At 38.3% G+C, this 18205-nt stretch overlaps 1 protein-coding gene across 1 annotated transcript in view; it reads right to left on the bottom strand.

Moving 5' to 3' along the window:
- Window positions 1-18205, bottom strand: part of LOC101146782 (putative inactive neutral ceramidase B) — a 68911-nt gene that overhangs the window by 33742 nt on the left and 16964 nt on the right. Inside the window, exons 6-8 of the mRNA XM_019034400.4 lie at window positions 17994-18121; window positions 16753-16830; window positions 2107-2227 (exon numbers count right to left, since the gene is read on the bottom strand). Of these exons, the coding sequence (XP_018889945.4) occupies window positions 2107-2227; window positions 16753-16830; window positions 17994-18121 (327 nt within the window). The remainder of the gene's footprint in view (window positions 1-2106; window positions 2228-16752; window positions 16831-17993; window positions 18122-18205) is intronic.

Below are 18205 nucleotides of genomic sequence, written 5' to 3'. Positions count from 1 at the left end.
ATTATCACTGATTCAAGTGGGAGAGTTTCAAATTATGCCTCAAACAGAAATATTTTAACCAGAAACACTGTGTGCAACAACAAATTATAAAATGCTGACCAGTCAATCTAGTCTATTGTGTTTTATCTGGAGCTCAGAGATCCCTTTGCCCTTTAAAAATAAATATGCTCTTGGCTTAAACAGAAAAAAGCAAATACAGACTTTCCTGTTGCACAATGAAACTAAATATACCATCCACAATCTGGACTTGCCCTTGATGTATATTTTCTCTCTCTCTCTCCAACATAATTAGAGCCATGCAAGTCCTCTGCCTCAACCCAACCACTCTACCATTCTACCTTAAATGGCTCTAATTTTCTTAGGGAAAGAGATAACTAAGTATTGGAGATATAAATCTTTTTTGATACTAAAGAGATAATTTATTTCATAGTGCCTAGCACTCAGGCAGTGATCATAAATAGAAAACTCTCTTCTTTTCCCTAAAATGCAGGCTAAGGTGAGAAAATAGTAAGAGTGAGTTTTGCCAACAAAGGAGCTTGCTTTGGTTTGGATGTGGTTTATTCCTGCCAAAACTCATGTTGAAATTTGATCTCCATTGTGGCATTGCTGAGAGCTGTAGCCTAGTAGGAAGAGACTGATCCCTCCTGAATAGAATAACGCCCTCCCACAGGATGAGTGGCTTCTCACTCTCTAGGGAATGGATTGTAGTAGTTCTTGCAAGAGCAGGATTGTTAAAAAAGAGCCTGGCTTCCTCAGTTTTTCTCTCTTGCTTCCTCTTTCACATGTGATCTCTTTGCACATCCTAGTTCCTCTTGTTTTCTTTTTTTTTTTTTTTTTTTTTGAGACGGAGTCTCGCACTGTCCCCCAGGCTGGAGTGCAATGGCACGATCTTGGCTCACTGCAACCTCTGCCTCCTGGGGTCAAGCAGTTCTCCTGCCTCAGCCTCCCAAGTAGCTGGGACTATAGGCACACACCACCATGCCTGATTAACGTTTTGTATTTTTAGCAGTGACGGGGTTTCACCATGTTGGCCAGGCTGGTCTCGAACTCCTGACCTCGTGATTCACCCACCTCGGCCTCCCAAAGTGCTGGGATTACAGGTGTGAGCCACTGCATTCGGCCTCCTCTTCTGTTTTCTATCATGAATATTCATGTGCAATATTCTGAGAAAATTTTTATTTTATTGGTAATAGCATGAGGCCCTCACCAGATGCAGTTGTTCAGTCTTGAACTTTTCAACCAACAGAATCATGAGCCAAAATAAACCTCTTTTCTTTATAAATTACCCAGTCTCAGTCATTCTGCTAACACAAAACAAACTAAGACAGAGCTAAATGATCAGGCTGAATGTTAATGGAAGCTAATATCTTTATAAGGGAATATTAATTGTAGGTAAGGGCCTGGGACTCTTATCCCATTATATAGTCTTCCAAATTTGGGCCTGGAGCAGTGGCTCACGTCTGTAATCATAACATTTTGGGAGGCCGAGGTGGGCAGATCACTTGAGGTTAGGAGTTCAAGACCAGCCTGACCAACATGGCGAAACCCTGTCTCTACTAAAAATACAAAAATTAGCTGGGCGTGGGGGTGTGCACCTGTAATTTCAGCTACTCAGGAGACTGAGGCACAAGAGTTGCTAAACCTGGGAGGCAGAGGTTTCAATGAGCTGAGATCGTGCCACTGCACTCCAGCTTGGGTGATAGAGTGAAACTCTGTCTCAAAAAATAAAAATAAAAATAAAAATGGTGCTTAATCCTTGTATAGCTCTAAAAACAAAAGTAAATATCAACAGTTTGTCATATTTTCAGCTTAATCAAAAACTACTATTATAAAAATCTTGAACTTTGCCCTTCCTTATTCAACTAATAACTTTATGAAGCAATGAATATAAGGACTATGTAACACAAAAAGCAAATGGTTAGTACTCATTTTTTATTTTTCTTTCCACATTAGGGAGGATGGTAAATGCTGTCTATCCAAGCATACCAATATGTGAGATTGATGATGACACTTTATTCTGGAAATTCGAATCACCTCTTCTGAATGCAGCATGAATGATGACACTCAGTGAATCAAGATGAAGCTTTCAATGATATAAATTCTCACCTGTCCAGGTAGATATCCTTTGTTCTTCTCTTGCTCAAGCAGGTAAGATGCATAGCCCACATTGTCACTGTTTACAAGATGGTTACTGTTGTTCATGCTGACCGGGTGGATGGCAAACCAGCTGTAAAGGAGCAAGAAGCTCTAAATTAATCAGGAGAACCAGAGAACTGGGGCCAAGAACTATGACTGGGAGCTTAAGTTTTCTCCAGCAGGAAAAAATATTTTTAAATGATAGACATTCTACATCTAGATTCTTTCATTGTTCATGGGCTTAAAAATACAATGCAAAAAATGTACTCAAGAAGTCTGATCATTTTCTTAAATTAAAAATACAAAACTCCATTTTCATGACTATTTCATCATTGGCATCATCATTGGACTGGTCAGTTACCAGATGACATACCTAAAGAACTGTATATACATGGACTTTGTCCTTCAAGATAGGCACACAGGTAGTAATTATTCAAATTTATCCAATCCGACATTTACTAAGGGTTACCTGTATGCTAAGCACTGAATAAACTGTGGTTTACTTTCAGAATCTCACCAAAGACACAGATGTGAACAAATGGCTTTAACACAGTGTGACAAACGTTGCGAAGAAAGAGGCATAAAGTGTTCAGGTACCACAGATGACTAACAATTAATTCTTGTGGGCATTACAGGGAGAGGAAACAGCAGGGTAAATGCACAGAGGCGTAAAAGAGGATGTTAGGCATAATTCAGTATATCCTTATGCCTAGTAATACCTTGTTTAAGTGTAAAGTTACACAGTTTACAAACTAATTTCACATCTGTTACCTTATTTGAACTTCACACAACTCTGAGAGACAGGCTGTTTTACCTCTACTCTGCATAGGTGACCCAGAGAAGCAAAATAATGGTCCACTGTTCACAGAGGCCCAGGACTCAAGTCTGGGTCTTGTGACACCGTGTCCAGTGGCCTTTGTAGGCTCAAACCCTCACACAGGTGAAAAGGATATTTACAGAGTGGAAGGCAGTAAAGCAGATTAACTGGAACGCTCAAGAAAAGAGAGATGCTAGTTCATAAACTGTCAGGTTAACTTAGAATTTAAAAAAAAATTGTTGATTCAATTCTTTGTTGAAAAATCTTTAAACGTTTTTGCTTACATTCCTACCTAAGCAATGTAATGCACAAAACTAAGCATCTATTTAATGGCTAGGAAGGGTTTAGGACTTCAAGATCATCTTTCAAGCATCAGTTCTTATTGCCTATCAGAAGCAGACGTAGGGCAGAGGTGGCCTGCTCAAAGCCCATTGGCGCTAGGCAGGCAACACAAATGAGTCATGCTAGTTGGTACAATAGGGACTGGTGTGGACTGTAGAAAACTTGCAGTGTCTAAAGTTCACAGCCTCTACTCAGCCCCAGCCAAGTGTTGCCTTATGGGAGTATAAACCAGTGCTGCCAGCTCTTCTCCTTTATTCAAAAGGGGCCACAAATCCATGTTTTCATATGTATTTATCAACTTTAAAATTCTTCAGGAAGTAAATGGCATGGAAACAAAGGACGGGAACTGCTATACACTAAGAGACTTAAAACTTGTAGCCAACAAATGTAGTTTGTGATCTGATTCAAACAAAACAACTATTTGAAACAAACAAACAAAAAAAGACTTTTAGATATAATCAGGGAAGACCGAACACAGATTGGGTGTCAGATCATATTAAGAAATTGATTTTAATTTTGTTGGTTGTAATAAATGATTGGGGTTACATATTTTTTAAAGTCTTTATCTGATGAAGATAAATACTGAAATATTTATGAGTGAATTGTATCTAAAGACACATGGACACGTATGTTCGTTGCAGCACTATTCACAATAGCAAGACATGAAATCAACCTAAATGCCCATCAGTGATAGACTAGATAAAGGAAATGTGGTACATATACACCGTGGAATACTATGCAGCCATAAAAAGAACAAGAATATGTCCTTTGCCGGAACATAGATGGAGCTGGAGGCCATTACTCTTAGCAAACAAACACAGGAACAGAAAACCAAATACCACATGTTCTCACTTATAAGTGGGAACTGAATGATGAGAACACATGGACCAACAGATGCTGGGGCTTATTGGAGAGTGAAGGGTGGAAGGAGGGAGAAGATTAGGAAAAATAACTAATGGGTACTAGGCTTAATACCTGGGCGATGAAATAATCTGTACAATGAAGCCCCATGACACACATTTACCTATGTAACCAACCTGCAAATGTACCTCTGAACTTAAAATAAAAGTTAAGTTTTTAAAAAAGAAGTATATAATGTCCTGGTATTTGCTTTCAAATACTCTAGCCAAAAAAAAAAAAAACGTGAGGGGAAGGATAAAACAGAATGACAGAGTCTTGCTAATTATTGAATCTGGGCAATAAGTTATATGGAGATTCATTACATTAATCACTGTAGGCATTCGAAAATTTCTATGTAGTTTCTTTTTTCATGTTGGCATCCATTTTGAACTTTTCAAAACACAATGTCAAGCCAAATCACCAATGAGTGAGCTGAATTCAGTCCCTGACATGGCTATTTGCCCCTGTGCTACGGAATAAACATTTATTGGGCTGAAGATATTCTAAGAGTCATCCCCTCGCAGTTATTTGCAAGGTGTTTACATTTAGGAATATTCTTCTATTAGGTTTGTGTGTGTGGTTTTGTCTCTTTCTCTTAGAACTCAAGTATCAGGAAATTCTAATCAACTAGTGTTTTCCAGTTACATGGATTTTGCTTTTTTGGAGTTTCTTTAGTTTGGAAGAAAATGTGGTGGTAGCATTTTGGCTTCCCAGCCAAAACATTTCCATCTGATACCATCACACTGAGGTCAGCCAGCTTCAGCCAACACTGAATATTTCCATTACAATCAAAGAAAAACCATAGAACTATTCTGCTGACATTATTTAGCTCTTATTAGACAAAGGACTTTATGTACAAGATCTCATTTTATTCTCACAGGGAACCCTTTGAGTCAAGTACTATCATTATCTTCATTCTGCGACTAAGAAAACTAAGTCTCAGAGTGGTAACGTTACCTGACCTAGGTCACACAATGGTAAGTCAAGAAGCAGAGCAATGAATTCAGGTTGTGTGTGTGTGTGTGTGTGTGTGTGTGTGGATAGATAGATAGATAGATAGATAGATAGATAGATAGATAGATAGATACAGATAGAGATAGAGATATATGCTCTTATCCACTGTGGAATCCTGGTTCTGTCCCTTCTCTTCATTCACTTGCTCATTCACTACACATTTGGTTAACTTTGACTCTGTGCCAGCCACCAGGAACATAAAGATAAATGAGGTATCATCTTGGCCTTGAGAAATGCTTCACAAAAGATGTGACACTTGAGCTAGGTCTTAAAAGATGAGGAAGAGCTACGCAAAGGAATCACTAGATAACGAGTACTCCTAGCAGAGGAAATAACATCTGCAAAGGCATGGAGATATGAAGGAGGGCCCTGTGTTCAGAGAATGGATAGTCAGGGCGGCCAGAGCAGAATGGATACGGACAAGGAAAGATGGCAGCTGTATCATTCATTCAATCAGAGTGAATTTATTGGGAATCATGTTGATTGGCATTGTGTGAAGGATCGTAAAGAGGAATCAGATGCATTTCCTACCATCAAGGACCTTGCACAATTGGCCACAATGGTAACTGTGGAGAAAGCATGTACTAAGAATTTCACTCTACTAGTTAGATATAGACTTGATTTCTTCTTCTTTTGAAAAAGTGTCTCACTCTGTTGTCCAGGCTGGAGTGCGGTGGTGCAATCATGGCTCACTTCAGCCTTGACCTCCCAGACTCAAGTGGTCCTCCTACTTCAGCCGCCCAAGTAGCTGGCACTACAGATGTGCACCACCATGCCAAGTTAATTCTTTTTATTTTTTGTAGAGATGGGGTCTCACTATGTTGCCCAGGCTGATCTCCAACTCCAGAGCTCAAGCGATCCTCCTGCCTCACCTTCCTAAAGTACTGCTTTTACAGGCATGAGCCACCACACCTGGCTTGATTTCTTCTTTATTCCATTTATTTTAAGCCTCAGAAAATAAACTGAACTTTTTCTCTAGAAAACTAAAATAAAATAAGTGTTCAGAAAAAGTTATTTAAATTGAAGGAAAGGAAGATGTCATATTTTTCCTCCATTGTCCTTTGAAATGTGCACTATTAAAATGGCAAACTTGTCACAGCAACCAAAGTACTATAGTTATGGATGAATATTTATAAAGATATGCAGAAAGGTGATCATTTTAATTTTAAAACACAGTACTTATATTTTATTTTATCTGGCCAAAAAATATTTTTCAAAGCAAAGTTCAAAAGAAAGGAAGAAAGCTTTAGTTTCAGAAGTTAAGAATTCAGACATAAAAGGATGAATACATCTCTAATAATAAGCATTTTTAAATAATGCTTATGTCACAGCTAAATGTAAAATAGGAAGCAAGGTGCTACTTGAATCAGCATGATGTAATTAAAAGTACAGCAGAAAGTCAAGAGATTGGGGACCTTAACCTAGTTTGTAGCAAAGTTAGTCAAAATTTCTGGACTAAAATTTAAAAATTATTGAGACTGAAAAATAATAGATTTCAACTATTATAGAATCAGTAAACAACATATTAATATAAAACACTACAATTTTTTTTCCTTCTGTGTAAAGGAGGCATTTGGAGAAAAAGATCTCTAGTGATTCTTTCAATTCAGGCATTGCATGTGCCCTACTCTGAAACAAAGGTAAAAGCAGATTCCGTGCACTCAGACCTGGGCCTCCATGTCCAGTGTGCAAGTTGTGCCCTGTACAAAGAACACTGGCAAAGGGGGTAAGTAGGTGGTTAAATCCAGCCTCTGTGCAGCTCACTGAGCCTGGCACTTCAGCCAGCCCAGAAAAGAGGATGCGTTTGTGTAACTTAGACAAAGGTTCTACGTGCTAGCATGGCCCTCCCCGACCTAAATGTCCACAAATAGGGAAATAGAATACTGTGTATCCATTCAAAGGTACTGTTCATGAAGATTCATAGCAACATGGGAGCTCTTTAGGAAATAAAATATAGGAGGCTGTAATGGGTTGAATAGTGTCACTCAAAAATGCATGCTCATCTGGAACCTCAGAATGTGACTTACTTGCAAATATGGGTTTTATAGATGTAATCAAGGTAAAGATTAAGTGATATTATACTGACCGCATGTAGGCTCTAAATCCAATGACTAGCATCGTTACAAGAGGAAAGGAACAGAGAGAAACCCAGAGACATAGAGAACAAGGTGATATGAAGATGGGGGCACAGATTGGAGGGATGTGTCTACAAGCCAATGAAGCCAAGGATTGATGGCAACCACTAGAAGCTAAAAGAGATGCATGGAACAGATTCCCCCCTTAGAGCCTCCAGAAGGAACCAACCCTGCTAATGCCTTGAATTTGGACTTCTGGCCTCCTGACCTGTGAGAGAATAAATTTCTGTTGTTTTAAGCCACCTAGTCTTTGATAATGTGTGGCTTCCCTAGGAAACTAATACAGAGGCTAATATTGTGTTACAGTAGCTGAAAATACCAGCTCTGGGGTCAGACATGAGTTACTTAATTTATTTGAACCTCAGTGTTCATACCTGTAACATAATGATAATAGTAGTACCTGCATTTGACAATTAAAATAACTAATACATGTGAGGTGCTTAGCAGAAAGACTGGCTGATACCAAGAATGGAATAAATGTTCACTACAAGAATATTGGTGATTCTATACTGATACTACTGCTGCTGCAGCTGCAGATGATGATAATGATGATAAAGGAAAGAGATACAAAGCTCTGAGCATAAATAAATATATATATACAAATATATATATGATTCGTAAGATTAATACAATGTTAAATATATGGGGGCGGTGTTCAACATTCGCAACACATGTATATTCCACCCACATGGTATGGGCATGAAATGATTCAGTGAGGATAGCCTGCCCTCTTGTGACAGAGACGTGAGTGCTCACAAAATGCCCATGTGCTCTTCTATTTCCCAGTCTCATTTGCAAGGTGGGGCGTGTGAATACCTCTGACTAATAACGTGTGCATAAGGACTACCCAATCTTCACTAGACTTTCCATGAGTGGAAAATAAGTCTTCAATGTGTTAAGCCACTGGAATTTCACATTCTATCTTGTGTGGCACTTGCCATTAATTACCTTCACACCCTCGTTTTCACTCCCTCACAATCATCCTCACCCCAACCCACTGCAAACTGTTTGGAGAAGAAGAGGAAAGGGTGTTTCATTGTCTTATACTGGAAGGATTATTGGGCCCAGACTTTTACCTAAAGGGCAAGCTAAATTTTAAACCAGCAGAAGAAAAGAATACACACCGGACTGCTCAGATTTTAAAAAGATACATGAGCTCTAGCCAGAAGAGCCCTCCTAAAGTTACAGGCACACCTGGGACAAGCATCCTGCAGAATATTTCTACCAACTCCACCCTAGAGAAGTGATGTACGTTCTCAAGGAATCCTTTTGTTATCTTCAAAAATCCTGAATGAAAAAGACCTTCTAAATAACAATATTGGAGAAATATCTCATTAGGGTAAATTCCATTAAGTTACAGCAGTCAAAATCCTTGCACCACGCCTTTAGTCCCAGCACTTTGGGAGGCCAAGGCAGGAGTTTGAAACCAGCCTGGCCAACATGGCAAAACCCCATCTCTACTAAAAATATAAAAATTAGCCGGGAGTGACAGCGCACAGCTGTAATCCCAGCTACTGGGGAGGCTCAGGCAGGAGAATCACTTGAACCCCCAGGAGGCAGAGGTTGCAGTGAGCTGAGATCACGCCACTGCACTCCAGGCTGGGCGACAGGGCGAGACTCTGTCAAAAAATAAAAATTAAAAAATTAAAAAATCCTTGCACATTACATGGTAAGTGCAACAAGAAACAGGAAATGGCCAATAGACTATTGTTTTTTTATTTGAGCCAAACCGTGAATTGAAGAAATTCAAAGGAAAACAACAGTGATTTGACTTTTTTAAGCCTGTTACTTGGCAACAATTGTAAAGCATGGTAATACTAAGATTGGCAAGAGTATGACAAACAACATTCTGCTCAAGTTTGAGTAATGGGAGAGTAAACCAACAAAGGGGTGTTTGGCAATTTATAGGAAAAGCTTTAAAATATAAACATTCTCTTTGGCTCAGGAATCCCATTCTAGGAATTCAGCTTAAGGAAATCATTGGCAAATATGTATCTGTTCAAGAATGCTTATCATAGGCCGGATGTGGTGGCTCACAACTGTAATCTCAACACTTTGGGAGGCCGAGGCGGGCAGATCACCTGAGGTCAGGAGTTTGAGACTAGCCTGGCCAACATGGTGAAACCCCGTATCTACTAAAAAACTACAAAAATTAGCCGGGTGTGGTAGTGCGCACCTGTAATCCCAGCTACTCAGGAGGCTGAGGCAAGAGAATCGCTTGAACCCAGGAGGTGGAGGTTGCAGTGAGCCAAGATTGCACCACTGCACTCCAGCCTGGGCAACAGAGCAAGACTCCATCTCAAAAAAAAAAAATGTTTATCACGATGTATTTTATGATGGAAAACACTGTAAACAACCTAAATAACAAATGATTGCTGATTAGTTGAGTACATTATGATACATAGAATGGAATACTACATGGCAATTTTTAAATGATGATTTAAAAAATACTAACTGGCATTGAAAGATATTCATAAGGTATTGCTAAATTAAAAATAGAGTTAACAAACTGTAAATATAATAAAATCCCACTTTTTAAGAAAAATATTATAAATGTGCTTAGAAAAAGTCTGAAAGACTATGTAACAAACTTTTAATAGAAGCTGGCTCTGAGTGTCAGGATCCCCACACAATTTTTTGACTTTTTAATTTTTTTTCTTACTGTGGAAATTTTAGAAAATATATAAAAGAAAAGAAGATTTTAAAAATTACTTGATACAACACCAAGAATGAACCCTAAGGTAAACTATGGGTGATGATGATGTGTCAATGTAGGTTCATCAGTTATAAGGAATGTACTACTCTGGTTGGGGATATTGATAGTGAGGGAGGCTGTGCATGTATTGGAAGAAGGTGCATATAGGAAATCTCTGTACTTCCTGCTCAATTTTGCTGTAAACCTGAAACTGCTTTTAAAAATATAGTTTATTAATTAAATAATAATAAAGTCTATTGAAAAAAAACTATGCCCAGCACTGGCACGGTATCATTTCTGCATTGTTCTATTGTTCAAAGCAGTCACAGGACCAGCCAAAGTTCAAGAACTAGGAAAATAATCTCCACCTTTTAATGGAGAGTGGCAAGGTCACTTTGGATAAAACATGGAATAAGAGCAATTGTTGTGTTGTTGCAGCCATTTTTATAAACTACAATCTGCCATTTAAATATATATTTTAAAAATAGCTATCAATCCAAAAAAAGTAAGAGATGAGAAAGGAGGAAAAAGAAGCACTGAAAAGGTGAGACAAATAGCACAAAGTGAGGAGATACAGAAAAGTTCAGATATAATAATCACAATTCCTGAAAATACACTAAATTCACTTAAAAAACAATGATTGTCAGAGTACAAAAGAAATAACTAAAGCTATATGATATTCATAAGAGACACCCTTAAAATGTAAGAATAAAGAAAGGTGCAAAGAAAATGATAGAAAAATATACGTGGCAAATTCTGGGTTAGCCACATTAACAGACTATGCAGACTTTAAGACAAAAAAAACACATTATTAGATAAGAAGAGGATCACTGCAAAAACAAACAGATGCTTGATGGTCTCAGTACATGGAGATAACATTGTTAATATTTTTATAGTATTTTAAAGCTTCTAGTGCACAGTGAGTGAAACCAAGTGAGCATTCACGTTTACAGAATGAGCTTTTAGTCATGTGTATTTCTTATTATATGTTCCACATAGAAAAATGAACAGAAGCAAATGCACCTGAATATTAACCATGATTGATTCGAGGTAGTATAATTTTAATTTAATTTTTCCTTCCTTTCTACTTTCTTTATTTTTCAAGTTTTCTGTGGTAAGCACACACTATTTTTATACTGAAAAAAAACTTAGAAAAAAATAATAATCTCCCAGATTTTTTTCAGGTTAAGTAAGAACTTTCCAGAAATCTAACAATCAAGTTGTCCAATATCTCCAGCCAACTATTTTTTTATGGCTTTGGTTTCTAAACTTGGGACAATTTAAACTACACAAGGCTGATCAATCTTTGTTATCAGTCAACAGTCACCATCTTGGTCATCTAAAAGCCCTTTTAGGCACCTTCACCTACGGGGCAGGGGAGAGGGGTGAACCTGACCCAGGATGAAAGCTCACTTCACAACCATGACCAAGCTCCACTGAAGAAGAATACAGGCAAACAGAAAGTAAAGTTAGAGCAGGAAGACAGCATCAAGCTTCACAACATGGAGCGGAACAAGAAAAAGAGGTTCAGTGAAAGATATAGAAAAAGAAAGCAGGGGCCAAGCACAGTGGCTCAGGCCTGTGATCCCAACACTCTGAAAGGTCAAGGTGGAAGGATCCCTTGAGGCCAGGAGTTCAAGACCAGTCTAGGCAACATAGCAAGACCCTGTCTCTATTTATTTTTTAAATAAAAGCAATAAATAAAATAAACAGAAAGGAAGGCTTTATAAATCAGAATTCATGCTAATGATAGAGAAGGCATTTAGAAAGACAAAGACAAGATGAGATGAAAAAAAGAGAACAAGAATGGTTTGGTAGAGGGCAGTCACTAAGGTTTCAGCATTTGCAATTTGAGTGGGGTTAAGTGGACGGAGGGGAGAGTACAGAGTCAGAATACAGAAAACCATAGAGAATAAACAGTCAGACATTACAATTCAAGAAAAATAATTCAATTATTCTGTGTCAGTTAAAAACAAAACAGTTTCATGTAAAAAAAAGTTTTTAAATAAAGAAGTCATAGTCATAGATGATAGAGAAGATTTATATATACACTACAGCTGAGTTCTGTAAGTCAACACCATTTGAATAAATGAGTGTAATAGCACAAATAGGATTTTTTAAACTTTTTACACAAATGATTCAAATAGCTTACACAAATCACTGCCCCTGTCATTTTAAAAATATGCCTTTAAAGGGCTCCCTTACAAGACCACTGACTATAAGAATAAAAGGGTTTGCAATACATAAATAGAAGGCAGTGGAGAGGAGAGGAGAAGAGAAGAGAGGAGAGGAAGAAGAGGAGGAGGAGAAGGGGGATGAGGAGCGAGGAGGAGGAAGAAGAAAAGAAGAGGAAGGAGAAGGAGAAGGAGAAGGAAGGAGAAGAGGAGTCCATGTGACTGCTGCAAATTCAAGGAAGAAAACTTGGCGGAAGAAAAGAGGAAGGCAAAGAGAAGAAAAGCAAGACAAAGCCTTTTCAGTTGCAGCATCCTTGAAGAAATAAGTTGGCCTCCTCACCTGTCTCAGAGCTGCCTTCGTAAGTGTAGCTATGTGAGTAGTAGCTCTTCCACTGACCACAACTACCACTCAGATTATCTGCACTTGTGACTTTCTTTTTGATGTAGACATTTGAAACCTGTTTTGCTTCTCCCTTCATGTTTTCTTCACACACATAGTGTCTTATTGCATCCGAGACTCTCAAGGTTCTGTTTATTCTCCTCTATTGGATGACAGACTCTTTGAAGTACCTTACAGAGTCTCCCAAAGTGAATTTTGTAAATGTTACACAGCTTATATTTTAATTCACAATTCAGAACATCCACAACATGTTCTCCATGTCTGGAGAAAAAAAACATTGAATGCTTTCGTGTAAGGGGAAAAAGGCACAAAGATAGCAATATTTTTCTGACATAGAATTTTCTAACATAGATTTTTCTGACATAGAGCAACTAGAGCAAATGGTGGCTTCACAATTGTAGAGGGCTTAATGGTTCATGGAATAGTTTCAGGAACATAATTTTATTTCATTCCTCAAGTCTACAGTCTTCCCAATCCTTCGACAGCCCCAACTCCCAACCCAAGTTTGAAACACTTTAATGAGTTTTCATTCCTCTTGGTATAGAAAAACAAATTCTTTGTCATGCCATCTAATCTCTATTTCTTACTTTGTCTTGCAACACTCTGCCCTGTTGACCTCTGCACTCCAGCCACACACACCTTTTACCAGTTCTTCAAATGCTTCCCCATTTGTGTTAAATGTTCTTTTCCAATCCCCCCATTTTGCCAGTTAATTCCTACTCCAGTTTCCAGCTCCCATTGCTATCACTTCCTCAGGGAAACCTTTCCCAATCTCTCTGACAAGGTCAAATTCCTTTAAGAAAGTTCTACACAGCTGCCTTTCTTAGCACTGAGCCCAATTATAATTTTACATGTATTGTATGCCTATCTGTATGCCTTCTGTCTCCCTCAGTAGACTGAAGTCCTATAAGGGCAGCAACTCCATCTATATTTGTTCATCAGTGTATCCCATAATAATCTCTGTGTGGAGAGAAGATATGATAGCCACATTTGAAAATACGGCAACTGAGTCCCAGAGAATTTAATGGATTCATTCCAGTAGCACAAACATGGGTACTAGATTCCTTATTTCAAGGCCAGGGAATACATCATTCCAAGAAAGTATTGTGTGGCTCATAGTAGGTCCCTAGTGCAGTCTTGCTGAATGAAAAACTGAAAACAAAAATGAGAGTAAGAAGGAATGAATTATGAACTCAAATATGGTTTTCATTGTGAAGAAGATAGTCTTGGCTGTGACGCTGGGCAGGTCACATCACCTTTCTAGGCCCTTGTTCCTCTGCTGAAGGTTGAACTAGGTCATCTCCATGCTCTGTGATTCTGAGTTGCTGTGCTTCCAAACTCCTCACACCTTGGGATTCTGTCTAACAGCAGGCATCTACATATGGTGGGTGAGTTACTTAGCAGCCCACATTTGACTTTATATTTTGGATCATTTTTAATGTATTCAAAGAGCAATTACACTATGCAACAAGAGGCAATTGCAGGAGCAATTACATCAAAGATAACATACGGCAGCTCAGAAACAATGGAAAGTTATTGCAGGATGTTAAGCACAACAGATGGAAAAGCTTTGCTATAACCTTGACAGTTGACTGAAAGACTTCCAGATACATGATATAATTGTATGTATGGAAGCAAAGAACATCTGGCCAAAATAATAGTATTTTTGAATTTTCTGTTCCAGTTATTAAATGATTCAAAAACTGGCCAGGTGCAGTAGCTCACACCTGTAATCCAAGCGCTTTGGAAGGCCGAGGTGGAGGATCACTTGAGGCCAGGAGTTTGAGATCAGTCTGGGCAACAAGCAAGACCCCATTTCTACAAAAAATTTTAAAAAAATAGCCAGGTGTGGTGGTGAGCACCTGTAGTCCCAGTTACTAAGGAGGCTGAGGCAGGAGGATCACTTGAGCCTAGGAATTTGAGGCAGCAGTGAGCTATGATCACGCCATTGCTCTCCAGCCTAGGCAGCAGAGCAAAAGCTTGTCTCAGGAAAAAAAAAAAAAAAAAAAAAAAAAGGTTCAAAAACTACTAAAAGGGAATTGTAAATGGTCTTGGTCCTTCAGCCAAGAGTTAAATAGAAACTATAAGGGTGACTGTATCTCCTTGTCCCAACAAATTTGGGATACTCAGTGTAACTAGCAGAGATGTATGCTGTTATCCTGCCCTTCTTGTAATTGAATGCCCCACTAAAGTGCTCTAGAATCTGGACCTGTCTTACCTTTCCAGTCCACCTTTTACCAATGCCCTGACCTCACCCACACTCTGGCCTTATGGCTCTGTATTTTTCATGACTCTGTGAGAAATCCCATGACTCCTGGAAGGTCCAGCTCAAATGTCATTTTCTCTTGGAAGTCCTCCACAGTGCTCTCAGGAAAAACTCAGGGCTACCTCCTCCAAACTCCCACAGCATTATTTATGCCCATGGGATAGCACTGCTGGTCATCTGATTCATGTTATGGTTACTTGTCTATATATTTGTCTCTGTCTCTTGCCCCAATCACCCCATCAGCTTGTGAGACCCTTAAAGACAGAAACCTTGCCTTATTCATCATAACATACCCCACTCACACAGTTACATGCCTGACATTTAGAAAGTGTGCTGAGTTAAATGCTAAGGGGCAACTAATCAAGAGATAAGTTGATTGTAATAGAAGAATAAGTCCTGTTATGTCAGCCCATATAGCAAATTTTATTAGGGAGTTTTTAGTGACTTCACTTTTAACACAAAAGAGGAACTCAAATGCTAAGAATTTCAAGCTTTCTAATATGCTGGTAATGGAATTGTTCAGAAGAGGTAGAATATGTTTTCTATTCCTTTTTAGCTAAAATGATTAAGCTTTTTTCTGTGTCAGGCACAGAACTAGAGTTTTGTATGCACTATCTCATTTAATCCTCAGACAACCCTATGGGGTATTACTATTCCCATTTTCAAATAGGATAGTTAAGGTCTAAGTGAATTAAGTTACTTTCTCCAGGCCACAGGGTTAGTAAGTGGCAGAGGACTGGGACTTGAAGCCAAGTCAACCTTACCTCAAGACCTGAACTTTTTATTACCATGTTGTTCTCCGCCTAGTTTTAGGGCCAACTGTGGTGTGTGAACTGTGAATCATAGTTTTTAATATTTTTCTTCACCACTTTGTCAATTTTACTGCCAGTTTTATTCACATAGCATCTTTTACTTAGATATTTTATAATTCTATTTGGCAGACCCTTTATCATCTTTCTAATCATTATTATCAACATTTTAAATACTTACTTTATCCTATGGTATGCACAAAAATGCTTAGGGATGAGAAACAGGAAGACAGGGTAGTCACAGAACTTGTCTAAAGTCACATTGCTAATAAGGACAAGAGCCCAGAGTGAACCCAAGCCATTTGACTGTAGCACCCAGCACTATCTGGTACTTCCCTAGGGCATGTCTGCATCATTTGCAAGTCCATAGGTCAAAGAGTCTGGAACCATGTTACCCACCCAGTCAATTCCTGAGTCAGGCCAGTTGCAGTAACCAAAATCACATATGAATGCAAATTCCTTATTTTCAAGAAAACAAAATCCATGTGTTTTCCTAAATGCTGTCACTCCCAGATAATTGTGCTAAAAGCTGGCCCCACCTGTAATTTTCCCTCACTTGCTTCCTTTAGGTGTTCTCAGTTCTATTTTATCCCTACTTGCCATTGTCCTGCATTGGACTTAATCCTTTTAGGGAAACACAGGTAAATAATCTCAAAGCCGTAATCACTTTCCTGGTTGGTTAGATTGTTTTTTCATTTTATTAGGAGATAACTGTTTACCATCATGGAAGTTCCACATATGAGATCTTGATAACATAAGAAGTATTAATGTTTACTGAATTTTTATATCATATGCGAGATGCTGTGCCAAGCTCTTCACCAAGATCTCTCATTTATCTTCCCTGTATTCAATCTGTTTTGTAAGTGCAGAACTAAGCCCTGAGAGACTGAGAACCCTGTACAAGGCCCTTGGCTGGACCCCAGTTGTGTCTGACTCCAGAACCTGGACTCTTAACCACACAACTTATTCTCAGTGTGTGCTGGTACTATTCTAGTCTCTTTTCCCTTCTCTTTAATTAAGAAAAGCTACCCGACAGAATTATTTTTAAAAAGGAAATACAGTACCTGATAAGGCCCAAGTCGTCTCCATTCAAATCTACCATTTTCAAGACTATCATTTCCTTGTCTGTATTTGAAGAATACCTAGTCAGTAAAACAGAAAAGCACAGTCAGTTCTGTGTTAGAGCCTAACCCTCATGTAAGATGAACAGTAGCAGCTGACACAAAAACAAAAATGCCTCTCAGTAAGTGAGATGTCTTGACAAGCAGTAGTTCTGTGAACTGTAGCCAGTACCTCATTTATCAGCTAAGGAAAGGGCATGCAATTGGGATCAAAGTTTGGGGGACTAGGTCAAGGGACTGGAGCTGAAATACACATATTTTTATATAACATACAATATTACATAACATATATGTATTTCTTACAAAAGGGATTTATTTGTCTTTGAAATTTCTACTCACATCAATTTTTAATGAAATCTCTTTAAAAGAGCAGGGAATTTGCAAAATCAAAAGCATTCAAGACCTGCAACTTAAGTGTTCTTTTATGTCTTCTCAAGGGAAATCAGATTACATTTTCTAAAAATCATCTCCTTTGAAAGCTATTGAAAAATATGCAGAAAAATGTTAAATGTCAAGTGGTCAAGTGGAAACTGTGATATTATTTTACAGTGTTAGAGTAACCAAGCACTTCTCTTCTGTTACAAACCTGGTTCATCACTTAAAAAAAGACAAAAAGGCAAAATAATCCTCTCCCTTAGTTTTTCCATTCAAATATGTGGGTTTATTTCTTACTCTTCTGTCCATATTCTTTATCCTTTTATTTTCTCTGTCTTGCCACACTCTTGTGGACTAACATGATTTATTCTGGATAACACATAATAAAAGAGCTATTCATTAATTTAATAAATATGCATTGTGCACATTTTTATCTCCATTTTACTGATGAAGAAGCTGAGTGACAATAAATTAAGATAAGTAAATCACTAAAGGTCACATTGCTAGAAAGCAATAAAACTAAGCTGAGACCACAGTTGTTCCTGATTTCAAAGCCCAGAGTCCTTCAAACATCCACACTGGCTCCCATAATCAACAAAGTGGAAAGATACATTAATAAATTGGTGTTTGTTTCTACATTCACTTTTTGTTTCTGCTTGTTTTAGATTATAAAGATTTTTTTAAGATATCATAGCTGTAATACTCTCTTGGGACCTCACCATATTCATCAAGTAACAGCCCTGTACTTAGATTTTGTTGCTGTTCCCTAAAGGGAATGAAACGATTTCATTTTGACGATTCCTCCTCACCTTGCTCTCTCTGACTGCGGATTTTGAAGGTAAGAATACGGACTTCTGTTGATCTGCACACCATCCACATTTCCTTTATTGATGAAGATTTTGCCTGGTTTCATATTTGTGTGTGCTATGTCAATGCTCTGAAGGTTAAAAAAGAGGGGGATGTTATAAGCTTAGAAATCCTGGTGGGGACAATAACTTAGTCAATATAAACAGAAGAGCCC

This window comes from Gorilla gorilla, chromosome 8 (assembly GCF_029281585.2).
Source record: "Gorilla gorilla gorilla isolate KB3781 chromosome 8, NHGRI_mGorGor1-v2.1_pri, whole genome shotgun sequence".
NCBI lineage: Eukaryota > Metazoa > Chordata > Mammalia > Primates > Hominidae > Gorilla > Gorilla gorilla.
Note: the sequence above shows the minus strand (reverse complement) of the source record. Positions and strands in the feature narration are given on the sequence as shown.